The 19,149-nt window shown below is 34.5% G+C and overlaps 2 protein-coding genes across 3 annotated transcripts; one reads left to right on the forward strand and one right to left on the reverse strand.

Annotated features, from left to right (window-relative positions):
* The first annotated feature begins 771 nt into the window (after positions 1 to 771).
* On the forward strand, positions 772 to 3,852 carry LOC129892170 (uncharacterized). Of its 2 annotated transcripts, XR_008767277.1 has the most exons (5): positions 775 to 1,048; positions 1,210 to 1,299; positions 1,374 to 2,024; positions 2,109 to 2,438; positions 3,634 to 3,852. XR_008767277.1 is itself a non-coding variant. In XM_055967728.1 (3 exons), exons 1-3 carry the CDS (start codon positions 998 to 1,000, stop codon positions 1,539 to 1,541), a joined length of 309 nt encoding a protein of 102 aa, XP_055823703.1. In that variant the 5' UTR covers positions 772 to 997; the 3' UTR covers positions 1,542 to 2,025. The 2 variants fall into 2 exon arrangements, 1 of the variants encoding a protein (XP_055823703.1); XM_055967728.1 differs by lacking the exons at positions 2,109 to 2,438; positions 3,634 to 3,852 and having other exon boundaries at positions 772 to 1,048; positions 1,374 to 2,025.
* A 4,653-nt stretch (positions 3,853 to 8,505) lies between these two features.
* Positions 8,506 to 13,077, reverse strand: LOC129892207 (transcription activator GLK1). The gene is made up of 6 exons (XM_055967763.1): positions 12,354 to 13,077; positions 11,966 to 12,106; positions 11,024 to 11,401; positions 10,509 to 10,565; positions 9,794 to 9,940; positions 8,506 to 9,057 (listed from the first exon to the last, which is right to left on the reverse strand). The coding sequence occupies exons 1-6, from the start codon at positions 12,873 to 12,875 to the stop codon at positions 8,908 to 8,910; spliced, it is 1,395 nt and encodes a 464-aa protein (XP_055823738.1). The 5' UTR covers positions 12,876 to 13,077; the 3' UTR covers positions 8,506 to 8,907.
* Positions 13,078 to 19,149: the final 6,072 nt, after the last annotated feature.

The following is a 19,149-nucleotide window of genomic DNA, read 5'->3' on the forward strand; positions in this document are numbered from 1 at the left end:
GAATAATTCAAAACCAACTTAACTATTTTCATCAAAAATATTTTTTAACACACTCCAAATTTATTGATTTCTATTGAATCAATAACTAAAAATCTAGCTCCGACCTAATTTTTTGAAATAAAGGAAAAGATCAAGACATTGGAGGGTGTTGGGTCATTTTCGAAGTGTTCAAATGTTGGCTTATAAGCTGCTTATAAGTTGTTTTCAGCAGTACTATACGTGGTCACAACCCCCCCCCCCTCCCGCCAAAAAAAATTAGAAAACGTAAAATTCAACAGTCCCCACTATGTGGCTGATATTTTTTCTGTATTTGAAAAAAATAAAGGCATTTCTTTTTCACATTTGCCGCTCATAAAATGCAATTACGAAATTTGATCAGCTTACTAGCTACCATGTATCGCTAATACAATTTACGTTTACTAACGATAGTTAATTAGTGAACAAGAGACTGCTTTGATTTAAGATTATTTTTTTCCCACGTCAAATTTTGAATTGAAAAACTGAAGCTTTCGAGGAGATTCTAAATAAGATTGGCGTTATCTCTATTTATCTCCATTTTTGTGAAACACAATTCTTATATTTAGAATTATGTAATATTGAACTTTCACAATTTTATCTTTAAGAAAATACTGTGTTTGTTTCAATTTATATATCTTATTATCCTCCCAATTCATTATGAAAAGGACAATTTTTATATTTAGTAACTTTCTTTTTATTTCCAACACTTTATAGAGACATGTTCGAGAATACTTTTGATGTGTGACAAGTTTTTCTTCATTCTTATTTAGAATATAGTATATGTGAGCAGTCAAACACGTCCCATGAAATGAAACGGAGGAAGTATAAAATAATTGTTTATTGATTCCACAAAAACAATTTGAAGATATATACATTTCAAAGTTTTCATTAATTTATTTTTCATGCACTATGGCATGCGGCGGAATATCCATTATTGAGTAAAGAAGAGATCATTAGAAAATCTCCAAATGGCATACCCATGGATCAATGGGTACTGTTTGTTAATTATCGCATAGATGAGAAAACCCAGGTACTCAGCATTTCTAAATCTTCTTCTTTTTTTCTTTCTATTGCTTCTTCTTCTTTGTCACTGTTGTGGCTGTTTTATTTTCTTTCTACCGCTTCTTCCGTGCCACATATTTTTTCTCTTCCTGAAGTTAACTTTTCATATTGTTCTTATTTAACTTGTAGAAACTTTGCAAGAAGAGTCAACAGATTCGACAAAATCAAATTTCTCATACTGGAGGTGCTAAGAGTTTGGATAGAAGAAGAGCTGAAATGGTAGTTTAACACAATGTTCTTAGATAAGTATATTCTTAATTAATTACTAATGTCTTACAATTTAAAAATTTCAGATGGCAAAGGGAATAGATATTGATCGAGGCAAAATGTGGACTGAGACTCATAAGAGAAAAGATGGAAGTTACGTAACTGAGGCGGCTAGAGATATTGGGATAAGTATTCTTCTTATATATGATTACTCGAGTAGCTATTTAATCAGATTTCTGGTTATGATTACATAGCAAAAAATTACTGCTTCAATTGTGTCAAACTACTGAAATTGAGGACCAAAAAGTTGTTGTTTGGCATAAGAATACTTATCAATAGGTTAATAGTCTCTTCTTTCAGACCTTTCTTTTTTGGCAACTCTTCTTTCATCATACCTATATTAGCTACACTTTTGAGTTTAAAACCAAAAAAGGCACATAAATGCATCAAATATACTACGTTCTCCTGTAATGGAATATCTGATCCTCCTGAAGAAATAAGCACGGTAGAATCATGGAGTGAATTCCCTGCCCTCATAGTCCCCTCAAATTGAAGAAGCACATAACTCAAGTCAAATTGAAAGGCACATTTTCTGTCTTGATGTATTGTTTGCTTTTTCTGTATGTGCTTTGCTTCATCAATGGCTGGTTAGCACAACTACTGATGTATTTGAAAGAGAACATTGGACCGCTGAGATCCAACATGTTCACAAGATGGTGTCGCAGAGTTGAGAATAAGTTTAGTCTTGTTATCACACTTATATTAGTCCAATTTTTGCCAAGATTTTTGTCTAGTAGTATGCTTGTTTTTCTTTTGCATAGGAGAAAATTGAAGAAATTCGAAGTCAAAGCCAGAAAGTATTGTCGAAGTTTCACCCAAGGATGCACTTTGGTATAGTACTCTGTCCCGAACACCCGGGCCGTGTTCGAGGGTTAGGCTTGAGCGTTGTTCCAACTATGGCATTCAAACAGGCATCTAGAAGATTTAAGCATGTTGATGTGAGTTCATCCAACACTAGCACTCCAACTCCAGAGTGGCAGCAAAAGGCAACGAGTATGAAATCACAATTAAATGCGCTACTTAGCTTATATCAAAGGAACATAGGGAATATCCCTGAAGAATTTTCTCACTTATTTCCACCTCCTCCACAGGTATATGATCGTTTCTCTTTATTTTCTTTTTGTTTTATTTAGGCTTACATAACTTAAATATTGTTAATGACATAATGTAGTACTACTATAGCATTTCTAGAAGCCTTTCAAACCAACTTTAACTAAGGCACGCATCCCAATCTGCATTGCAATATGTAGTAATAGTGTTGGACTTATTACTTGAGAGTAGTATTCCCTGGATCCTGTTTAATGTACTTTACAACTCTAACTGTTGCTTCCATATGAGGACTCGTAGGTTGTTGGAGAAATTGACTTAATGTCTGAACACTGAATGATATGTCAGGTCCGATAACTATTAGATGTAAGAGCTTGTCAATTAATCTTTGGTAAGTAGTTTGGTCTTTATCTGGATCACTCTTTAGATCCTGATTCTTTCTTATATGAGTATCATACTGTCTAGATGTTAGTTTGATGTTAACATCAATGGAAATTGACATAGGTTTAGAGATTGACAATTCAACTTCTGAGATAAGTTTCAAAGTGTACTTTCTTTGATTCATGAGTAAGCCTAATTTTGACTTGTAAAGCCTTGAGGAGTGATTTTAGTGAATTGTCATTTTCTGAACTGGTAATTTGTGACATTTCAAGTCTATTTCGAGGAGTGATTTTAGTGATCTGAATTACTAGTTTTAGTTGTAGATTGGACATTTGTGGGATCAAAATTGAATTCGTCCTTTTTCTATTTTTGTGATTATTATTCCAAGAATTAGTTTTTTTTGTCTTGAGGGAGCTTAGATAGTGGTCTAACTCATGTTAATTGGAATTGTTTGGATGTGGTGTGATACATATGAGAGGTGTTACTTGATGAAAGGTTCTAGCTTGCACTATTTTTGGAGATTCAGATTATAATAGTAACTAGCACCTATTTTGATCTTCTCAATATTTGGGTTTGAGGTGATTGTGATGGAAACTTGGACGTGAGAAGCCCTTTTTTTACTAAACTATCATTACTGTTCGGCCGTAGACTGCCAGTAAACTGGTTACTCTTGTGCCTGGTCAGTGTATTTGAGCTACACACTTTTAGATCCATATTTCATCATATAGATAACCTTGTAGGAAGACATTGTATACATTTATTTGTTGTATATGCCACTTGTTTGCAGCAACCAAGCCAAGATTGTTTATTGTATATAAGTTTTCTGGAGATTGATAATTAATATTTTTTTCCTTTCAGGAATTAAATATAGAAAGTGGGGCTCATCAGTCACCAATGGAACCAAGAACCGATTAGAAATTTTAGGATGGAAACAACAATGATGATGAACTAAGGAACGATTAGAAATCATTTCTAGGATTTTTTTTGGATAATCTTGTTGAATGACACTTTGAAATTAGTATTTGCTGATGTAATTTTGGAGTTTTGAATAACACTTTAGTATTTTGATGATGTAATTTTGGAGTACTTTTATTTTATATGATGAATATTTTGCTCATTTGATCTTTTATGTTGTGAATTAAAATTACTAATTATAGAAATTTAAACATATAGGGTGTAATAAATGGGATGTAAATATGGATTGACAAAATTTACAGCATTCGGTGCTTTTTAAACTGCCGTAAAACAAAAATGAATTACTGTGTTTTACAATTAAAGAAATATTGTGGCAGGTTTATATGTATATTACGATGATTTTGAAACTGTTGTAATATGTTTGTGACAAACGGAATTACGGCATTTTTTACGAAACGATGTTAAAATGTATTGTGACGGTTTTAAACTGTCGTAGTACGTATAAAGAACCGTCGCAATAAACCCTATTTTTTTGTAGTGGCACTACACTAAAAAATAAATTTTAGTGACAATTAATTAGCGATAATAGTTTAATCGTCGCTAAATATCTTCTTTTAGAGGCAAATACTAGTGACAATTACATTTTAACACTTTATAATGCCAATAAAATCTATAATCACATTGGATCTAATTAATGACAATTAACTAATGTCAATAAAAAATTTAACGCTCTTCGTTCATGTATATATTTATCGTCGCTAAAAACTGATTTTTCTGTAGTAAAATGACTAAATCGAAGTTAATTTTATATAGAAAATTATTTTTATTCATAATGGTGACATGCTAAGAGAATCTTCATGTGGCTTACAAAAACTCCAAAGCTCCCCCCCCCCCCCCCCCCCATACGCACTCATTAAGGGAAGCCGGGCAGACAAGGTAACTGAACAGGAAAAAAATAATTTAATATATTTACATATATATATATATATATATATATATATAAAAGAAATCCATCATCATTGTTTATAGTAACTTAAAATTATTTTGAAAATTAATAAATTTTAAATTTATTTTTGACCAGCAAATATGAGTTAATTCTTCTCATTATTCGTCTTTCTTGTTGGCTAATCTTCCAGTATAATAAATTTAATTTTTTGTGGAAAAAAAATCGTAAAGTACGACTGAAGTAAGATTAAACATAAGGTAATCTGCAAGATCTTAATCTTATTTTTGTGGGTTGAGAGTTTGTTTCTGAAAAATTCGCTCAAGTTAAAAGACATTTGAAATAATTTTGAAAAATACAAGAGTGCATTATTATCAAACCAAGTCTATTTAGAATGCAATTAATATTCAAACTAGAATGTAACTTAGATTACTTTCCTAGTTTCTTCTCTCTTTTTATTTTAGAGGATGGAGCCCGGTGCACTAACCTTCTGCTATGCGCAGGATTCGGGGAAGAGTCCAACCATAAGGGTATATTGTACGCAGCCTTATCTTGCATTTCTGGCAAGGCTGTTTCCAAGTCTCTCTTTTTATTTTATTTTTGGTAAATTAAAAAGCCACACCTAATTTATTGTTGGAAATATTACTTGAGTGAACATTTTTTAATAAATAATTACTGATTTTAGCGATATTTTTTATTTATTACCATTTATAGCAATACTATGATAAATTTGCTATGTATTAAAAGTAAACTATGCATACAATATAGATATATTATAAGTGTTTTAAAATATATTATGCATGTTTGGTAATAAATTGACACAATGTATTCTAAATGCATTAAAGTGTGTGATAAATGTATTATCCATAATAAAACTTGTATTATTAGTATGTGCTTTATAAATTATTTCAATAATATCTATTCATTATATTATAAATATATTATAAATATCCATCAAAAAAATATTATTATTATAAGTAATAAATATTTTCTTAATATAGTATATTTATATAAATTTCCCTTTATTGTTTTACCTAATGTAGGGCTCCATAATGTATGTGTTGTACACACTCCAAAATGCTAGACTCATTTAAACTGATCAAAGTCAAATTCTTTAAAAATAGTGTGTGCTTATTACAATTTTATATTTTTAAATATGAGGACTCGTGATGGTGACCTCTTTATTTGTATTTTTTTTATTCTTTTTGTTTTTGGGGTGATTTCAAACGATTGCATCCACAAGTATATTTAATTACTATAATATTCTTTATTGATGTAGACAGACTGGAGAATTATTTGAGAAACATGGCCTCTGCTCATCATTTATAAATTCTACTAGTTATTTATAATGTATTTGAGTCAATTTTTCCTATTAAATAGATGTTCGGGAAATTTCAATAAGAAAATTCACTGTATTAAAATGTCTAGAACTCATATGACTCACAAGTAAAATTAACTTATGTCCATAATGTATGCCCAATACTCTACAACATCTGATTTGATCGTTATCTTATTTTATTTTTTAGAATGGATTTTACTAGTTTTCAGAACTAAATTAAAAGTCTATTTCAATATTTTAAAAACAAAATTTAGATATTTAAAAAATTATACAAAAAATGATAGAAGTTGTTGTTACAAATAAAGTTATGTCTTTGTGTGATTACGTTGCTGCTTTCCGAGTTCGCTGAAATTGAATAAGTTTGAGGTACCGTTACTTCTTTAATGTTCTGTCCATTTTATCCTGGGAGAAAATAATCTATGATCTCGAGTACAGTGAGGGGATTAAATTTTTTAAGGACACACGGTGAATTTTGTAAATTCGAATACTATTTTATTTTTTATATTTAATATTTTTGGCTTATTAACCTTAATATAGGAGGACTACCAAAATATATATATATATACGACTTATAATTTAAAAGCATAAATTGCAGAATATTGTCAGTTTTTGCTCTTCTTTGATGACAAATTGACAACCGTGGAATAGTACATTTTAGATTTTTGTTGGTTGAATAATCGTCAATATCTCTGCCACGTATGATATATATATGTATTATTGATTGAGATCACATGGTGATGATAACGCAGTCCTTTTTGTCTTTTTGTTTTTTTCTCTTTTCGACTTTGAAAGAAAGATTTTCTCACCTAATAATAAAGTAATCAGACACATGTATTCTTAGCTAGTTTGATGATTCATATGTAGATAGTATGTTTTATTCCTTTCTTGGCATTTTGGCAAAAATTATGTGTATATTTGTATCATAAAATTTTCTAAATAAGTCAACTGAGTTATTTGGAAAGAAAGTTGAAAGAATACTAAAGTAATTAAAGGTGTCAAATGAGTTATTTTGCCTTCAAACTACCTTTTATCTTCCGAAAGAAAGAAAGTTGAAAGAATACTAAAGTAAAGGCGTAAAATGAGTGGTTTGAGATGAATTTAATTGGATAAAATAATCTAAGTTAATAAATGGACGAATTATTTAGATTGAAATGAACTAAAATGCTCGTAGTAACATAATCCATCCAATTCTTCCTCTGTTGACAAACCGTTTTGTATGAAGTGACTTGTGAAATATTTTTGAGAATGTCAGTGCAAGGAAAAACTTCTACTCACATATGTCTACAAAAATTACAATGATAGCAAAAGAGCAAATTATCAGTAATTACAATCTTGGCTAGCTCTTAATCCAGTTTCAACTTAATTAAGTTTGACGTTCATGATGAAGGGCGGGCCGACGAGCGTGGTCAAAGAGAAGGATTGAGAGGCTTAATTCTAGAATGACAAATTTCTGAAGAAGAACATGACATTTTAATACAAATAAAAACGTTTATAAGAGACATATATATCATAAGTTCATATAAAACTTATACATGGTTTTTGGCTCGAAGATTGAGCCCTAAAAAACAAATATATCACACTTGTCATGAGTTTGGGTTGTAACACCAAGCTATATGTAGATGCATGTAAAAGTTGAATTTTTTGAAGTTTGACTGAACTAATAAATAAATAACTAGGAGGACCATCATCATAGAACCACAACTCTATTAATCTATTGTTTATATTATTGATGATAATCAAAATCCTTTGCTGTGAGAGGAAAAAACAAAATATAATGGTGGCCATATACTGTTTTTGTTTTTTCTATGGCTAAATGAAGTGTTTTTTTTTGGGTATATACCACATTGATTCTATGCAACAAGAATCACAATAGCTCTATGTGAATGACTCTAAAAGTTGGCTTTATTTGAAAGACATCTATAAACTCAAATTACTTACTCCATATTCGTATTCATGCATGGAATAACTTAAATTAATACATCAACTAATTGTGTGTTCTTTTTCACCTTTTTCCATGAATATTTATTCATGAGATTGCTTATGGAGATCCTTTTTTTCCAACAAATTAACTATTTGTATGCATGCTTCTTACCTAAATTGATCTCTCATATAATCACTCAATTTAATAACTATTATTTCAGAAAGTCACATTTTCTTCTTGAGTCTAATTAATTTTACTTTCTAAGATAATAATTACTCCTAGTTAAGTGACCATCTAAGAAACCAAACTCCCTGTACACATGTAGATTTTGAGTGTACTTTTTATCCTTTAGATAAGAATGCATTATATAAACACAATATTTATTAGGTCGATCCTAATTTGTATGATGAATATAAGCACAATATTTATTAGGTCGATCCTAATTTGTATGATGAAAATAATCAAGTTTGAATTGTGTGATCGCTTCATTTAAATTCCTTGGTTTTCAATTAGACCGTGTTGAATTGTGTCACTTCAAACCTCTTTTACAAATATTTAATTACACAATCGATGAGGAACAAGTGTAACATTATAATCAATAACACACCGGAGTTGTTGTCCAGATAATAAAGTAAGGAATTAAAGAAGAGAATCTTGGAGTTATAAGTTTAATTACAAGAAGCTCTCGCTGTTATTATCAGATATTTCTCAAACCGGTGATAACATCATCACAAAAACCCCAATGGTTAAGTTAAAACATGTTCTTGTACATAGCAAAACAAGAACAAATTATTTTTTTTTTATATATATGAGGTAAAAAACTGCATTAATGTAGACGATGTTGATGATGACGTACGTCTGATCCAGATCGAATTGGTCATCTTCATGCATCTAAATAAGTGCAGGAAATGTCGTCGAATTGAAGGGCTCCTTGGTTACCACGTATTATACGTCCGTACCCTAAGTGAACCCAAAAAATTCCACCCGCTTTGCTAGCTGCCTCATTAAAAACGACTATGCACAAGCTGGTGGTATTTTAGGTACCCCTTGACGTTGTAATTCTCCCAGCACGCTGTCCACGGCGGGAGGTTTGAGTCCGAGGGGAAGTGGCAGCCATGGTTTTGATAAAACATCTCCAATGGCCGCATCTACGCTCTCCTTTGACTGTCCACAAAAAAGTTGTCAATAAAACTTCAACAAATATTCAACAAATTAAAACTAAATTAAACATGAACACTAATACAATGACACCTAGTTCAACAATGACCTAAATTGGAAAAGATAGTAGAAAAATGACACTTAGTTCAACAATGACCTAAATTGGAAAAGATAGTAGAAAAAGATCTTGAGTACTATATATGCTTAAAGATTTAAGCTATACACATTGACCAGTATAAAGAAATTTCATACTATATATCTAGGTTTATTTTCATCTGTTATAGTAGGTTAATTAACAGCCTCATTTTTCAGGTTGATAATCTAACTCATTATGGACAACTATATATATATATATATATATATGTAGTTATAATAGTGTAAAAGTTCTATTACACCATTATTAGTGTAAATATAGAAGTTAACTAAATTCAATGCTTAATCTAACTAGCTAATAGATTGTGCATGTTCATGCACATATTATAGAGTTGTGTCACAAGGGGTTGCAAATGTCCCTAGACAAATTATATAGCTCATTTTGTGTGGTACGTACAAGAAGTTATGTAGCTTATTTCTACAAGATAATGGCACATATTATAGAGTTGTGTCACAAGGGGTTGCATGTACATGAACTTTTTTTATGACTTTTAGCAATTTGTAGTTTGCATGAAGCTGCATAAGAAATATTTTCAATAGGGACAAATTTATGTAAAAAAAAATTAAAATTATTGAGAGAGGGGCATACCGGATGAAAGTCGCAAGGAGGTTTAGGTAAAGATTGTGGTGGAGTAGCAGTACTTTGAACGCTCATGCCAGAGTGGTCTACTTTGTACATGCCATGCGATGTTCCGGGTGGTATGCCTGGTACGGGATGATGAGCAGCCGGATATCTCTGCACCAAAATTATTTTGTTCCGATTACATAAGCCAAAAATCTTATAAAAGGTTATAATATATATATATATGCCAAAAGAAACACTACATGGTCTCTCTTACATAAATCCAAAAGTAATCAAATTGTAAACTTTCTCATAAGTAATACTCCAATTCAAAGTGACCTACTAGGATTGTGGTAGGATCGATAACATCTCTCCGTCCCTAATTAACTTCCATTTGACCATATATTTTCAGAATTTATCTTTTTGAAAATATTATTTGTTTATGAAATTTGATTGTCACTCACAAATTTTAAATAAAATGCATGTTCGAATTCAACCTCAAATTGTAAATTAACTTTATTTCAAAAAACTTCAAAAACTCATATTTTTCCCAAGTTTTCAACTAAATTTATAACTTCGAGCCTAAGATTAAGAAAAATCCTAATAGGAAGCACTTTTCTATTTAATAAGCCTTATGTGACATTAATCTGGTTTAATTAAGGTCCCAAATAGCGTATACCTAGTGGAAAATGGAAAAAGAAACTCAAAAGACCAATGATTAATTGATTGAACATATAGTTACCGTTGGTGCTATGGGTGCTGTAAAGTAAGGAGTTCCTGGTGTAAGAGAATTTGGTACCTGCAACAATAATACAAAAGGAGAATTTGTCATTTTATTCATTCAATCAAACACAATTATTAATCCTCTGTGTATTGTCTAAAGTTTTTTTAAGGTCAAAATCGTGATTACTAAAATCATATCTCCACTATAGTTTATTCAAGTTATTTGTTTAAATAATTTCCAAGTTATATTGGCTAGATTGAAACAATTCACATCGTTGTAGTTCAATATCTTTGTTAATTACTGGATGTCATATGGAGCTTCAAATATATATGTTATCGAGATGGAATAGCTTTTTCTACTTCTCCCTCTCCGAGCTACGTAAATAAAAGTGAACTCTCTTTAGTAATTTAAATTTTAGAAGGAATTGTCACACTTCAATATGGAACCAAAACAGACATTTTCTCGAATTTTGTGCATAAAAAAAAGAAAATTAAAAAACATGTTGAGAATATAATTAAATAAATAAAACTCACCTGTTGATGGTGTGGATGCCAAAATGAAGGATCTGAAGGTGGTGAAGGATGAAGATGAAGAGGAGGAGCCCATGCTGGTGATGGATGTTGCGGAGACGGCGAAGATGCTAGATGTTTAGGCCACATGTGTATATATGATTGGTCGACGGATGGATGACCCCATACATGTAAGGGTCTGAAATGATGAGGCATTGGAGGTGCCATACGGGGCGGAAGAGGAGGTGGAAATCCAATTGTTGGTGCTGGCCACGGGTTCATCTCTCTCTTTCCTCCGCCCCCTTCAACCGCGGCTGCACCCCCGTAGAGTTGCCTTCTGTGGCTCCAACTTGCCGCCTCCGCTTCTCTCGCAAGCAAATGTCTCCTATGGGACCGATATTTCTGCACATTATTCATCAATTATATATTTGTTAACACCAAATCTAGAGGCAAAATCATGAAGTCAACTATATGAAGACATTCCATATTTACAAACAACTTAGCAATTCATTTTTTCAACCCATCAACTTAATTAGTTCTTGTTTAAAGGACAATTAAGATTACTCATAGTTTAAAAAAATCTGAACAAAACGCGTTAAATTTAGGATTAGCTAATACTTTTTTGGTGCCCTAAAATGTTTCACTTTGAGCAAAGCTGAAAAGTTGCCCATTTTCAAATCATTAGATCTGTTTTCCTCTTTAAAGAATGTAATATACCATTTGGGGTAGAAAACAAGGGAAACTAATTAACAAATAGTAGTACTCTACTTTTTCAGTTTTCATCATTGTCTAATATTCTTTTTTCCAAATGCAATCGAACAACTATGAGGACCATTTCATTTGGCATGATTACTAAACAAAATCTACAGAATCATATAGTAAAATAATTCTGTTACTAAATGAAAAAAAAAAGTTGATAAAATTAAATCTAAAGTTAAAAGAAAAGGAAGAATATATTTTTCATACTTGAAGATGACTGGCAATATTATGACGAGTGAGACAATCGATTCCCATAATCTCCAAAATTCTTGATGGGACTGCCTTATCTACACCTAGCTGCTCTACTGCTTGTACAAATCTTCTGTGTAATTCTGGCGTCCAGTCCACCTTCACACAATTCAATAAAAAAAAACTTATTAATTAATTTGATAGATTTGATATTTAATTGATTTATTTACGTTGTAACATAAAACACCCATGATTCTCGTGAAGACTCCTAAATATGTACACTTATCGGTTGATGCAACTAACATATCTTCAAATAATTATTTAAAGGTGTTTTTTAGATGAACTGATAATGTAAAAACTGACGAGACGAGATTGAAAAAAAATTGGATTTCTTTTTTCTCTTTACCTTTACTTTCCTCTTGCCTGTAAGATTATTCTTGGGTGACTTTTTGCCTTTATCACTTTCTTTTGGGGTAATTATATTCTGATTCACTTGTTGCGCAGATTCTTCAATTTTTTGAGTACTCACAATTTCTTCTCCTTGATTTAGGCTCGTTGTTAAACCCGAACCAACGTCCGAGGCTGAAAACGAAGCTGTGTTTTTCGCTTCTTCTTTTCTTTCTACATTTTTTATAGCAGTAGTAATAAAAGTATTACTTGTGCTATAATTGTTCACATCGGATTCGTCGCCACTACTAACTGAAAAATCAGCAAGAATCTCATTGTCCATTTCCAAATCAGGTAGTACATCTCCGTCGTTGATTCCAACAAAAAGGTCATCAAAATCAATGCTATCGAGTAAATTCTCTCCCATGAAATCGGGAAAATCATCTCCTCCACCTCCTCCTCCTCCCATCGCAAAACTTTCCATCTCGTTATCCCTTTCATCTCTCACCGTTGTGCTACTAAAAGGTGACACAGCTAGCATTACAAACGAAGAAATTATATATCAAATTTTGCCTTGTGAAATTAGCGTTGCATGCCCTAAACCGGAATACAACTGAAAGAATTATTATATGTGTATTAAAAACGAAGCTAGGGAAATGGTTGAATTTGCTAGTGGAGTTGAGAGTAATATGCCCAAAATGGTTTTTATATTTGATTTAGAGAAAATGTCATTTTATTTCCTTTTTGTTGTTGTTATAAGTGGGGGGAGCGTGGAGAGTGAGAGATTTATTCTACACCACAATTTTGTGTACAGGGTTTGTAATTTTCTTTTTGTTTTGTCTTGTACTTTGTAGAGAGAGAGAAAAAAAATTTTAAAAAAAATAATAATATAGTATATATTAAAGGGGTTTGTGGATGGTCTTTTTTTAACATAGGAAAAAAATCTATTTTGAAAAGTGCTCGTGAGCTGTTTTAATAGCTAGATTTCTTTAGTATTTAATTGACAGAGGCCTAAAGGATATGAAAGGTAGCAAGTTGAAGTCAGACATGGTAGGGCTGTGTTGGAAGTGGATTTATATGTGTTATGAGCTCATCTATATCTGTTGCAATAGTTGAAAAAGAAAAGGATATTGTCATTTATTTGGTCATATTGTATACTCAACATGTGTTTGCTTTAATTACATCTAACATTACTCTAACGAATACACACTCTCTCTCATCCATTTCAATTTCCGTGCTTATTAAAAACTAATTACTAAACTCCTGTGTTGTGTACGGATCTAATATTTATTTATTTTAAATGATATTAATTAAATAATATTAGATCTTCTCATTAAAAAAAATACATAATAAATATTATTAATATAATAAAATTTAAGTGTCATGATTCAAAATGGGCAATAAATGACACCCACACTTAATCTTCTAGGTGAGAGAACCAACAATACAAACCTCAACTAATATTAGCGATTCAACTTATAAAATACGATAATAATGCGGAAGTCCAACTTACGGAAGTAAGAAACAACAATCCACTAGGGTCTATTACATATCATTCCCAAAATCTGAAAGTCATCATATCAAAGATATTTAATCTCAAATATCAAGTCTACGAGTTTCAAACACTAGAGTAGGTAAATACAATAGTTTGTGTCCGAAAACTAAGGACATCATATCAATGGCTAAGAGAATCCAACACGAACTAGGAGGATAGCTCACCTGAAATTTGATATATCGGAGACTGCCTAGACCTGAGGGCGAGTCGAAGTCGATGGTACACTCGTTGCACTCCACAAAATAAAGAAAAGAAAAATACAAGTAGGGGTCAGTACGAAGCAAGAGGTATTCAGTAGATATCATCGGCCGACTCGAAATAGAAATCAATATGCATAAAGTAATAGCAGGAAATCAACCATACCACTTAACATGTGACAACCAACAAGATCAAGATCAAGTGACAACACAATGAACAATTACATAACCAGTCAACAATATCAAGATCACACATGAGGACTCAGACCTCCAAATCACTCTCTTTTGGAAAATGAGTTATTTGAAATTGGGTAGCATTAAGTCATTTTAATTTATTTTTCTTTAATATTACTGTGCCGGAACGTGACACCAGATTCAATAATATCATGTCAAAACGTGATACCCGATCCAAATATATCGTGTCGAAACGTGATACTCGATCTAAATATACTGTGTCAGAACATGACACCCGATCCAATAATACCGTGTCAGAACGTGAGACCCGATCCTAATATACCGTGTCGGAATGTGACACCCGATCAAAATATAATTAATTTATCATTCTTTATTATCACAATCCACTTCATTAATAATATTTCATCAAGTTTTCTTTATCCAAGGCATCATCTTAGATAGGGCAAATTCAAGATTATGGATTTCACGGTCTTGAAATTTCAGACCAATCACAACAACATATCAACCATCCAAACCACAATAATTAAATGCATAGTAAACTCCACACATTATTCAATGATTATCAATCCCTATTAAGAGTGTATCTATGATATAGAATAAATCATAATTTGTAATGACCCGTTAGGTCATTTTGAGAATGAGTCATCTCTCTTTCATAAAATACTCTCTCCGAAAAAAAATTAATTATAAATTTGGACTATTCGATAACTACGGTTATTTAGTTGAGGTAACTTTAGATAACTAATTTAATTGATGGACTAAAGTATTAGTTTAATTAATATCTTATACCACTTTATTTATTAAAATAAGTATTAGGGTTTTACTTTTGATTCATAATTGGTTAGAAAATAAAAGAAAAGAGAATAGGAGAAAAACTTATCTAGGCGCTCACGAAGAGAAACCAAAAACTGCTTCAGGTAATGACTAATTCGTGTCCTGCAAATTAGTACATATATTAGTATATCTCATTTTAGTGTTGGGCTGAGAAGAGTTTTTAAATTGGAAATTAATTTCTGTGCAACATGGTTGCATCTAGTTTAGTGGGTAAGTTTTAACTTCTAGTAACAGTAGGAATAGAAGTAATGAAGATCAGATTATAAGTATTTTAATAATAAAATGGATGAGAAGAGATAGATATGGATGAATCATAGGTCTCACGTGTATACAAGTCAAGTTTAAGTAGAGTCTTGCAGATCGGTACGGAGATGTCTGTACTTATCTTCGAGAGGCTATGAGGACTTTTAGGAAATTTTCCCTTTGTTCTTTCACTTTGTATCGTGTGTGTTGTGTTGGTACTGAATTTTTGTGTGTCCCTTCTGACAGATGGCCAAGACCAGAATTACGACTAGAATTACGACTAGAGGTAGAGGAAGGGGGCACTTCCCGAGGTTGATGTTGGGACCCCAACTAGGGGTAGGGATAGAGGTCGAACTAGAGGTCGTGGTCGGGGTGTGGCGGCAGGCAGAGGTCGTGCCCGAGGGGCGGTGCCAGCAAGATGTCGTGCTAAAGAGGCTTCTCTTGAGCCACAGATTGATGGTAGAGAGGAACATATCCCTCAAGAGTCTGCTACTGCACCATTGCTTCAGGCCACTTTGATACTAGTATTGGGTGCGCTCGAAGGATTTAATCAGAGTGTGAGGGTGAATGGTACACCTGAAGGTTCTCAGACTAGAGCAGGAGCTCAGACCCCACGGCAGCATCAGATTCCAATTATTCAGGGTCCGGTGGACCAGCCACCTACGGGCCCTAGAGCGGATAAGGATGAAGTACAGGTAGGAGGAGCCCAGGTTGCATCTGTGCACATGTTGACTGACGACGAGCAATGCCAATATGAGAGGTTCCAAAAAATGGACCCTCCACAATTTCAGGGTGGGAAGACTGAGGATGCACACGAGTTCTTGACCATGTGTCGAGAGTTGTTGGAGACAGTAGGGTTAGCTGAGACTCATGGAGTTCGTTATACTACACTACAGTTGCCTGGACCATCTAGAGAGTGGTGGAGAGTTTATACGAGTTCCAGACCAGTTGGGTCACCCCAGATGACTTGGGATGAGTTTGCTAGTGCCTTTTATGACCGTTTCATCCCCTGGAGTGTGAAGGAAGAGAGCCGATTACGGTTTGAGAATTTGAGGCAGGAAGGACTTACAGTTGCTGAATATAAGACTCGTTTCTACCAGTTGTCCAGACATGCCATGGTTGTCCTTTCTGATGAGACAGAGCGGATTCGCAGATTTGTGCGAGGACTGAACTATACTATTTGTACAGCAGTTTTTCGACCGGCCCGTGAGGGCGCTTCTTTCCAGTCCATTGTGGGTGCTGCCAAGGAGGCAGAGTTGATGGAGAGAGAGGAGTTCGGGGACCCCAAGAGGGCCTATGCTTCTAGTCAGTTTTCGGGTACCTCATCTAGAGGTAGAGGGCCCTATAAAGGAGGTGGTTCCTTTCAGCGTAGAGGACCAGTTCATGCATCTATGCCAGCTTCTGAGGATGGTCAGATACCTCGTGGGTCCTACAGTACAGGTCAGAGTTACCAGGGGTCACAATAGAGGCCGATGAGCCGGGGTAGTTATACAAGTTCTGCAGGTTCATCGCAGAGGTTTTCGCACGGGAGAGTATGTTATACTTGTGGTGATCCAGATCATCTTTCATAGCAGTGTACATCTCAGGGTCGAGGAGGAATCCAGCCTAGTTCTTCAGTTTCAGTTAGAGGACCAGCGCCGCCGGTGAGAGGTCGAGGTAGAGCCCAGACTAGTAGAGGTGGTCGCACTCCTGGTAGGGGTGCTAGTGGTGCTATAGTCCCTCAGGGAGGAGGTAGAGGTGTTGAGCAGGTCGGAGGTGGAAGGGAAGCTCAGTGTTATGCTTTTCCAAGTAGACCTGAGGCTGAGGCTTCCGACGCCGTTATCACAGGTATTGTCCCAGTCTGTCATCGACCTGCATCTGTATTATTTGATCCAGGATCTACATTTTCCTATGTGTCTGCCTATTTTGCATCTAACTTTGATTTGACATGTGATCGTATGTCCGTGCCCATTCATGTTTCTACACCCGTGGGTAAACCCTTAGTGGTGGATCGAGTATATCGATCCTGCCTTGTTTCCTTGGCCAGGTATAATACTTGGGTAGATATGATTATTCTGGGGATGGTAGATTTTGATGTGATATTGGGTATGGATTGGCTTTCTCCCCATCGTGTTATTCTTGATAGTTATGTTAAAACTGTTACCTTAGCGATACCTGGTGCCCCGAGGATTGAGTGGAAGGGTACTAGTGGCTCTTATCCCGATAAGGTTATCTCATATATTCGTGCTCAGAGGTTGATTGATAGAGGGTGTATGTCTTATTTGGCCTTTATTCGGGATACCAGTATTGAGTCACCTCCTATAGATACTGTTCCAGTGGTTAAGGAGTTTTCTGATGTATTTCTTACTGATCTTCCTAGTATTCCTCCGGATAGGGATATTGATTTTGCTATTGACTTAGAGCCTGGCACTAAACCCATATCTATTCCTCCATATCGCATGGCTCCAGTTGAATTGAAGGAGTTGAATGATCAGTTGCAAGACTTGTTGAGTAAGGGGTTTATTCGCCCTAGTGTGTCTCCTTGGGGTGCACCGGTTCTGTTTGTAAAGAAGAAGGATGGGACTATGAGGATGTGTATCGATTACAGGCAGTTGAACAAGGTAACTATTAAAAATAAATATCATCTTCCCCGTATTGATGATTTATTTGATCAGCTACAGGGAGCGGCATTGTTTTCCAAAATAGACTTGAGGTCCGGTTATCATCAGTTGAAGATTAGTGCATCAGATATTCCTAAGACAGTTTTTCGAACTCGTTATGGTCACTACGAGTTTTTGGTGATGTCATTTGGGTTGACGAATGCCCTCGCAGCATTCATTGAGTTGATGAATAGAGTGTTTCGCCCGTACTTAGATTCTTTTGTGATAGTATTCATTGATGACATCTTGGTGTATTCCAAGACTGAGGCAGATCATGTCTGCCATTTGAGGTTGGTACTTCAGAAATTGAGGGAAGAAAAGTTGTATGCAAAGTTCTCCAAGTGTGAATTTTGGCTTGATTCTGTTACATTTTTAGGACACGTGGTGTCCAAAGAGGGGATTAGAGTGGATCCAGCTAAGATTGAGGTAGTTAGAGGTTGGACAAGTCCTACTTCTCCTACTGAGATTCGTAGTTTTGTGGGGTTAGCTGGTTAGTATAGACGGTTCGTGCAGGGCTTCTCCACTATTGCATCTCCACTGACTAGATTGACCTAGAAGGCCGTGGATTTCCATTGGTCCGACGAGTGTGAAGCGAGCTTCCAAAAGCTCAAGACTTTATTGACTTCAGCTCCTGTTTTGACGCTACCAGAGGAAGGTGTGGGATTTACTATATATTGTGATGCTTCCGGTGTTGGTTTAGGCGGTGTATTGATGCAAAAGGGGAAAGTGATTGCCTATGCCTCAACACAGTTGAAGGCCCATGAGAAAAACTATCCTACTCATGATTTGGAGTTAGCGGCTGTGGTTTTCGTGATTAAGTTATGGCGTCATTACCTATACGGTGTGCATTGCGAGGTCTTCACCGATCATATAAGTCTTCAGTATATATTCAGTCAGAGGGATTTGAACTTGAGGCAACGTAGATGGCTTGAGTTGCTGAAGGACTACGACATGACTATCTTGTATCACCCAGGAAAAGCCAATGTGGTGGCGGATGCCTTAAGTAGGAAGTCCTCTAGTATGGGGAGTCTTGCTGCAATCCGAGTTGAAGAGCGACCATTGGCTAGAAATGTTCAGCGGCTGGCTAATAGCCTTGTCCGGTTACAGATTTCAGAGGATGGTGGTGTCCTTGCCTTGGTGGAGGCTCGTTCT

This window comes from Solanum dulcamara, chromosome 6 (assembly GCF_947179165.1).
Source record: "Solanum dulcamara chromosome 6, daSolDulc1.2, whole genome shotgun sequence".
NCBI lineage: Eukaryota > Viridiplantae > Streptophyta > Magnoliopsida > Solanales > Solanaceae > Solanum > Solanum dulcamara.

What these genes read in the sequence shown, in the direction of transcription:
- LOC129892170 (XM_055967728.1), top strand. Translation starts at nt 998, where the DNA reads ATGGATCAATGGGTACTGTTTGTTAATTATCGCATAGATGAGAAAACC. An exon ending in GCATAGATGAGAAAACCCAG is followed by an intron (nt 1,049 to 1,209) that starts GTACTCAGCATT and finishes TTTAACTTGTAG; the next exon opens with AAACTTTGCAAGAAGAGTCA. An exon ending in ATAGAAGAAGAGCTGAAATG is followed by an intron (nt 1,300 to 1,373) that starts GTAGTTTAACAC and finishes TAAAAATTTCAG; the next exon opens with ATGGCAAAGGGAATAGATAT.
- LOC129892207 (XM_055967763.1), bottom strand. Translation starts at nt 12,875, where the DNA reads ATGCTAGCTGTGTCACCTTTTAGTAGCACAACGGTGAGAGATGAAAGG. An exon ending in CAGCACCCATAGCACCAACG is followed by an intron (nt 9,941 to 10,508) that starts GTAACTATATGT and finishes ATTTTGGTGCAG; the next exon opens with AGATATCCGGCTGCTCATCA. An exon ending in CTCCTTGCGACTTTCATCCG is followed by an intron (nt 9,058 to 9,793) that starts GTATGCCCCTCT and finishes TTTTGTGGACAG; the next exon opens with TCAAAGGAGAGCGTAGATGC.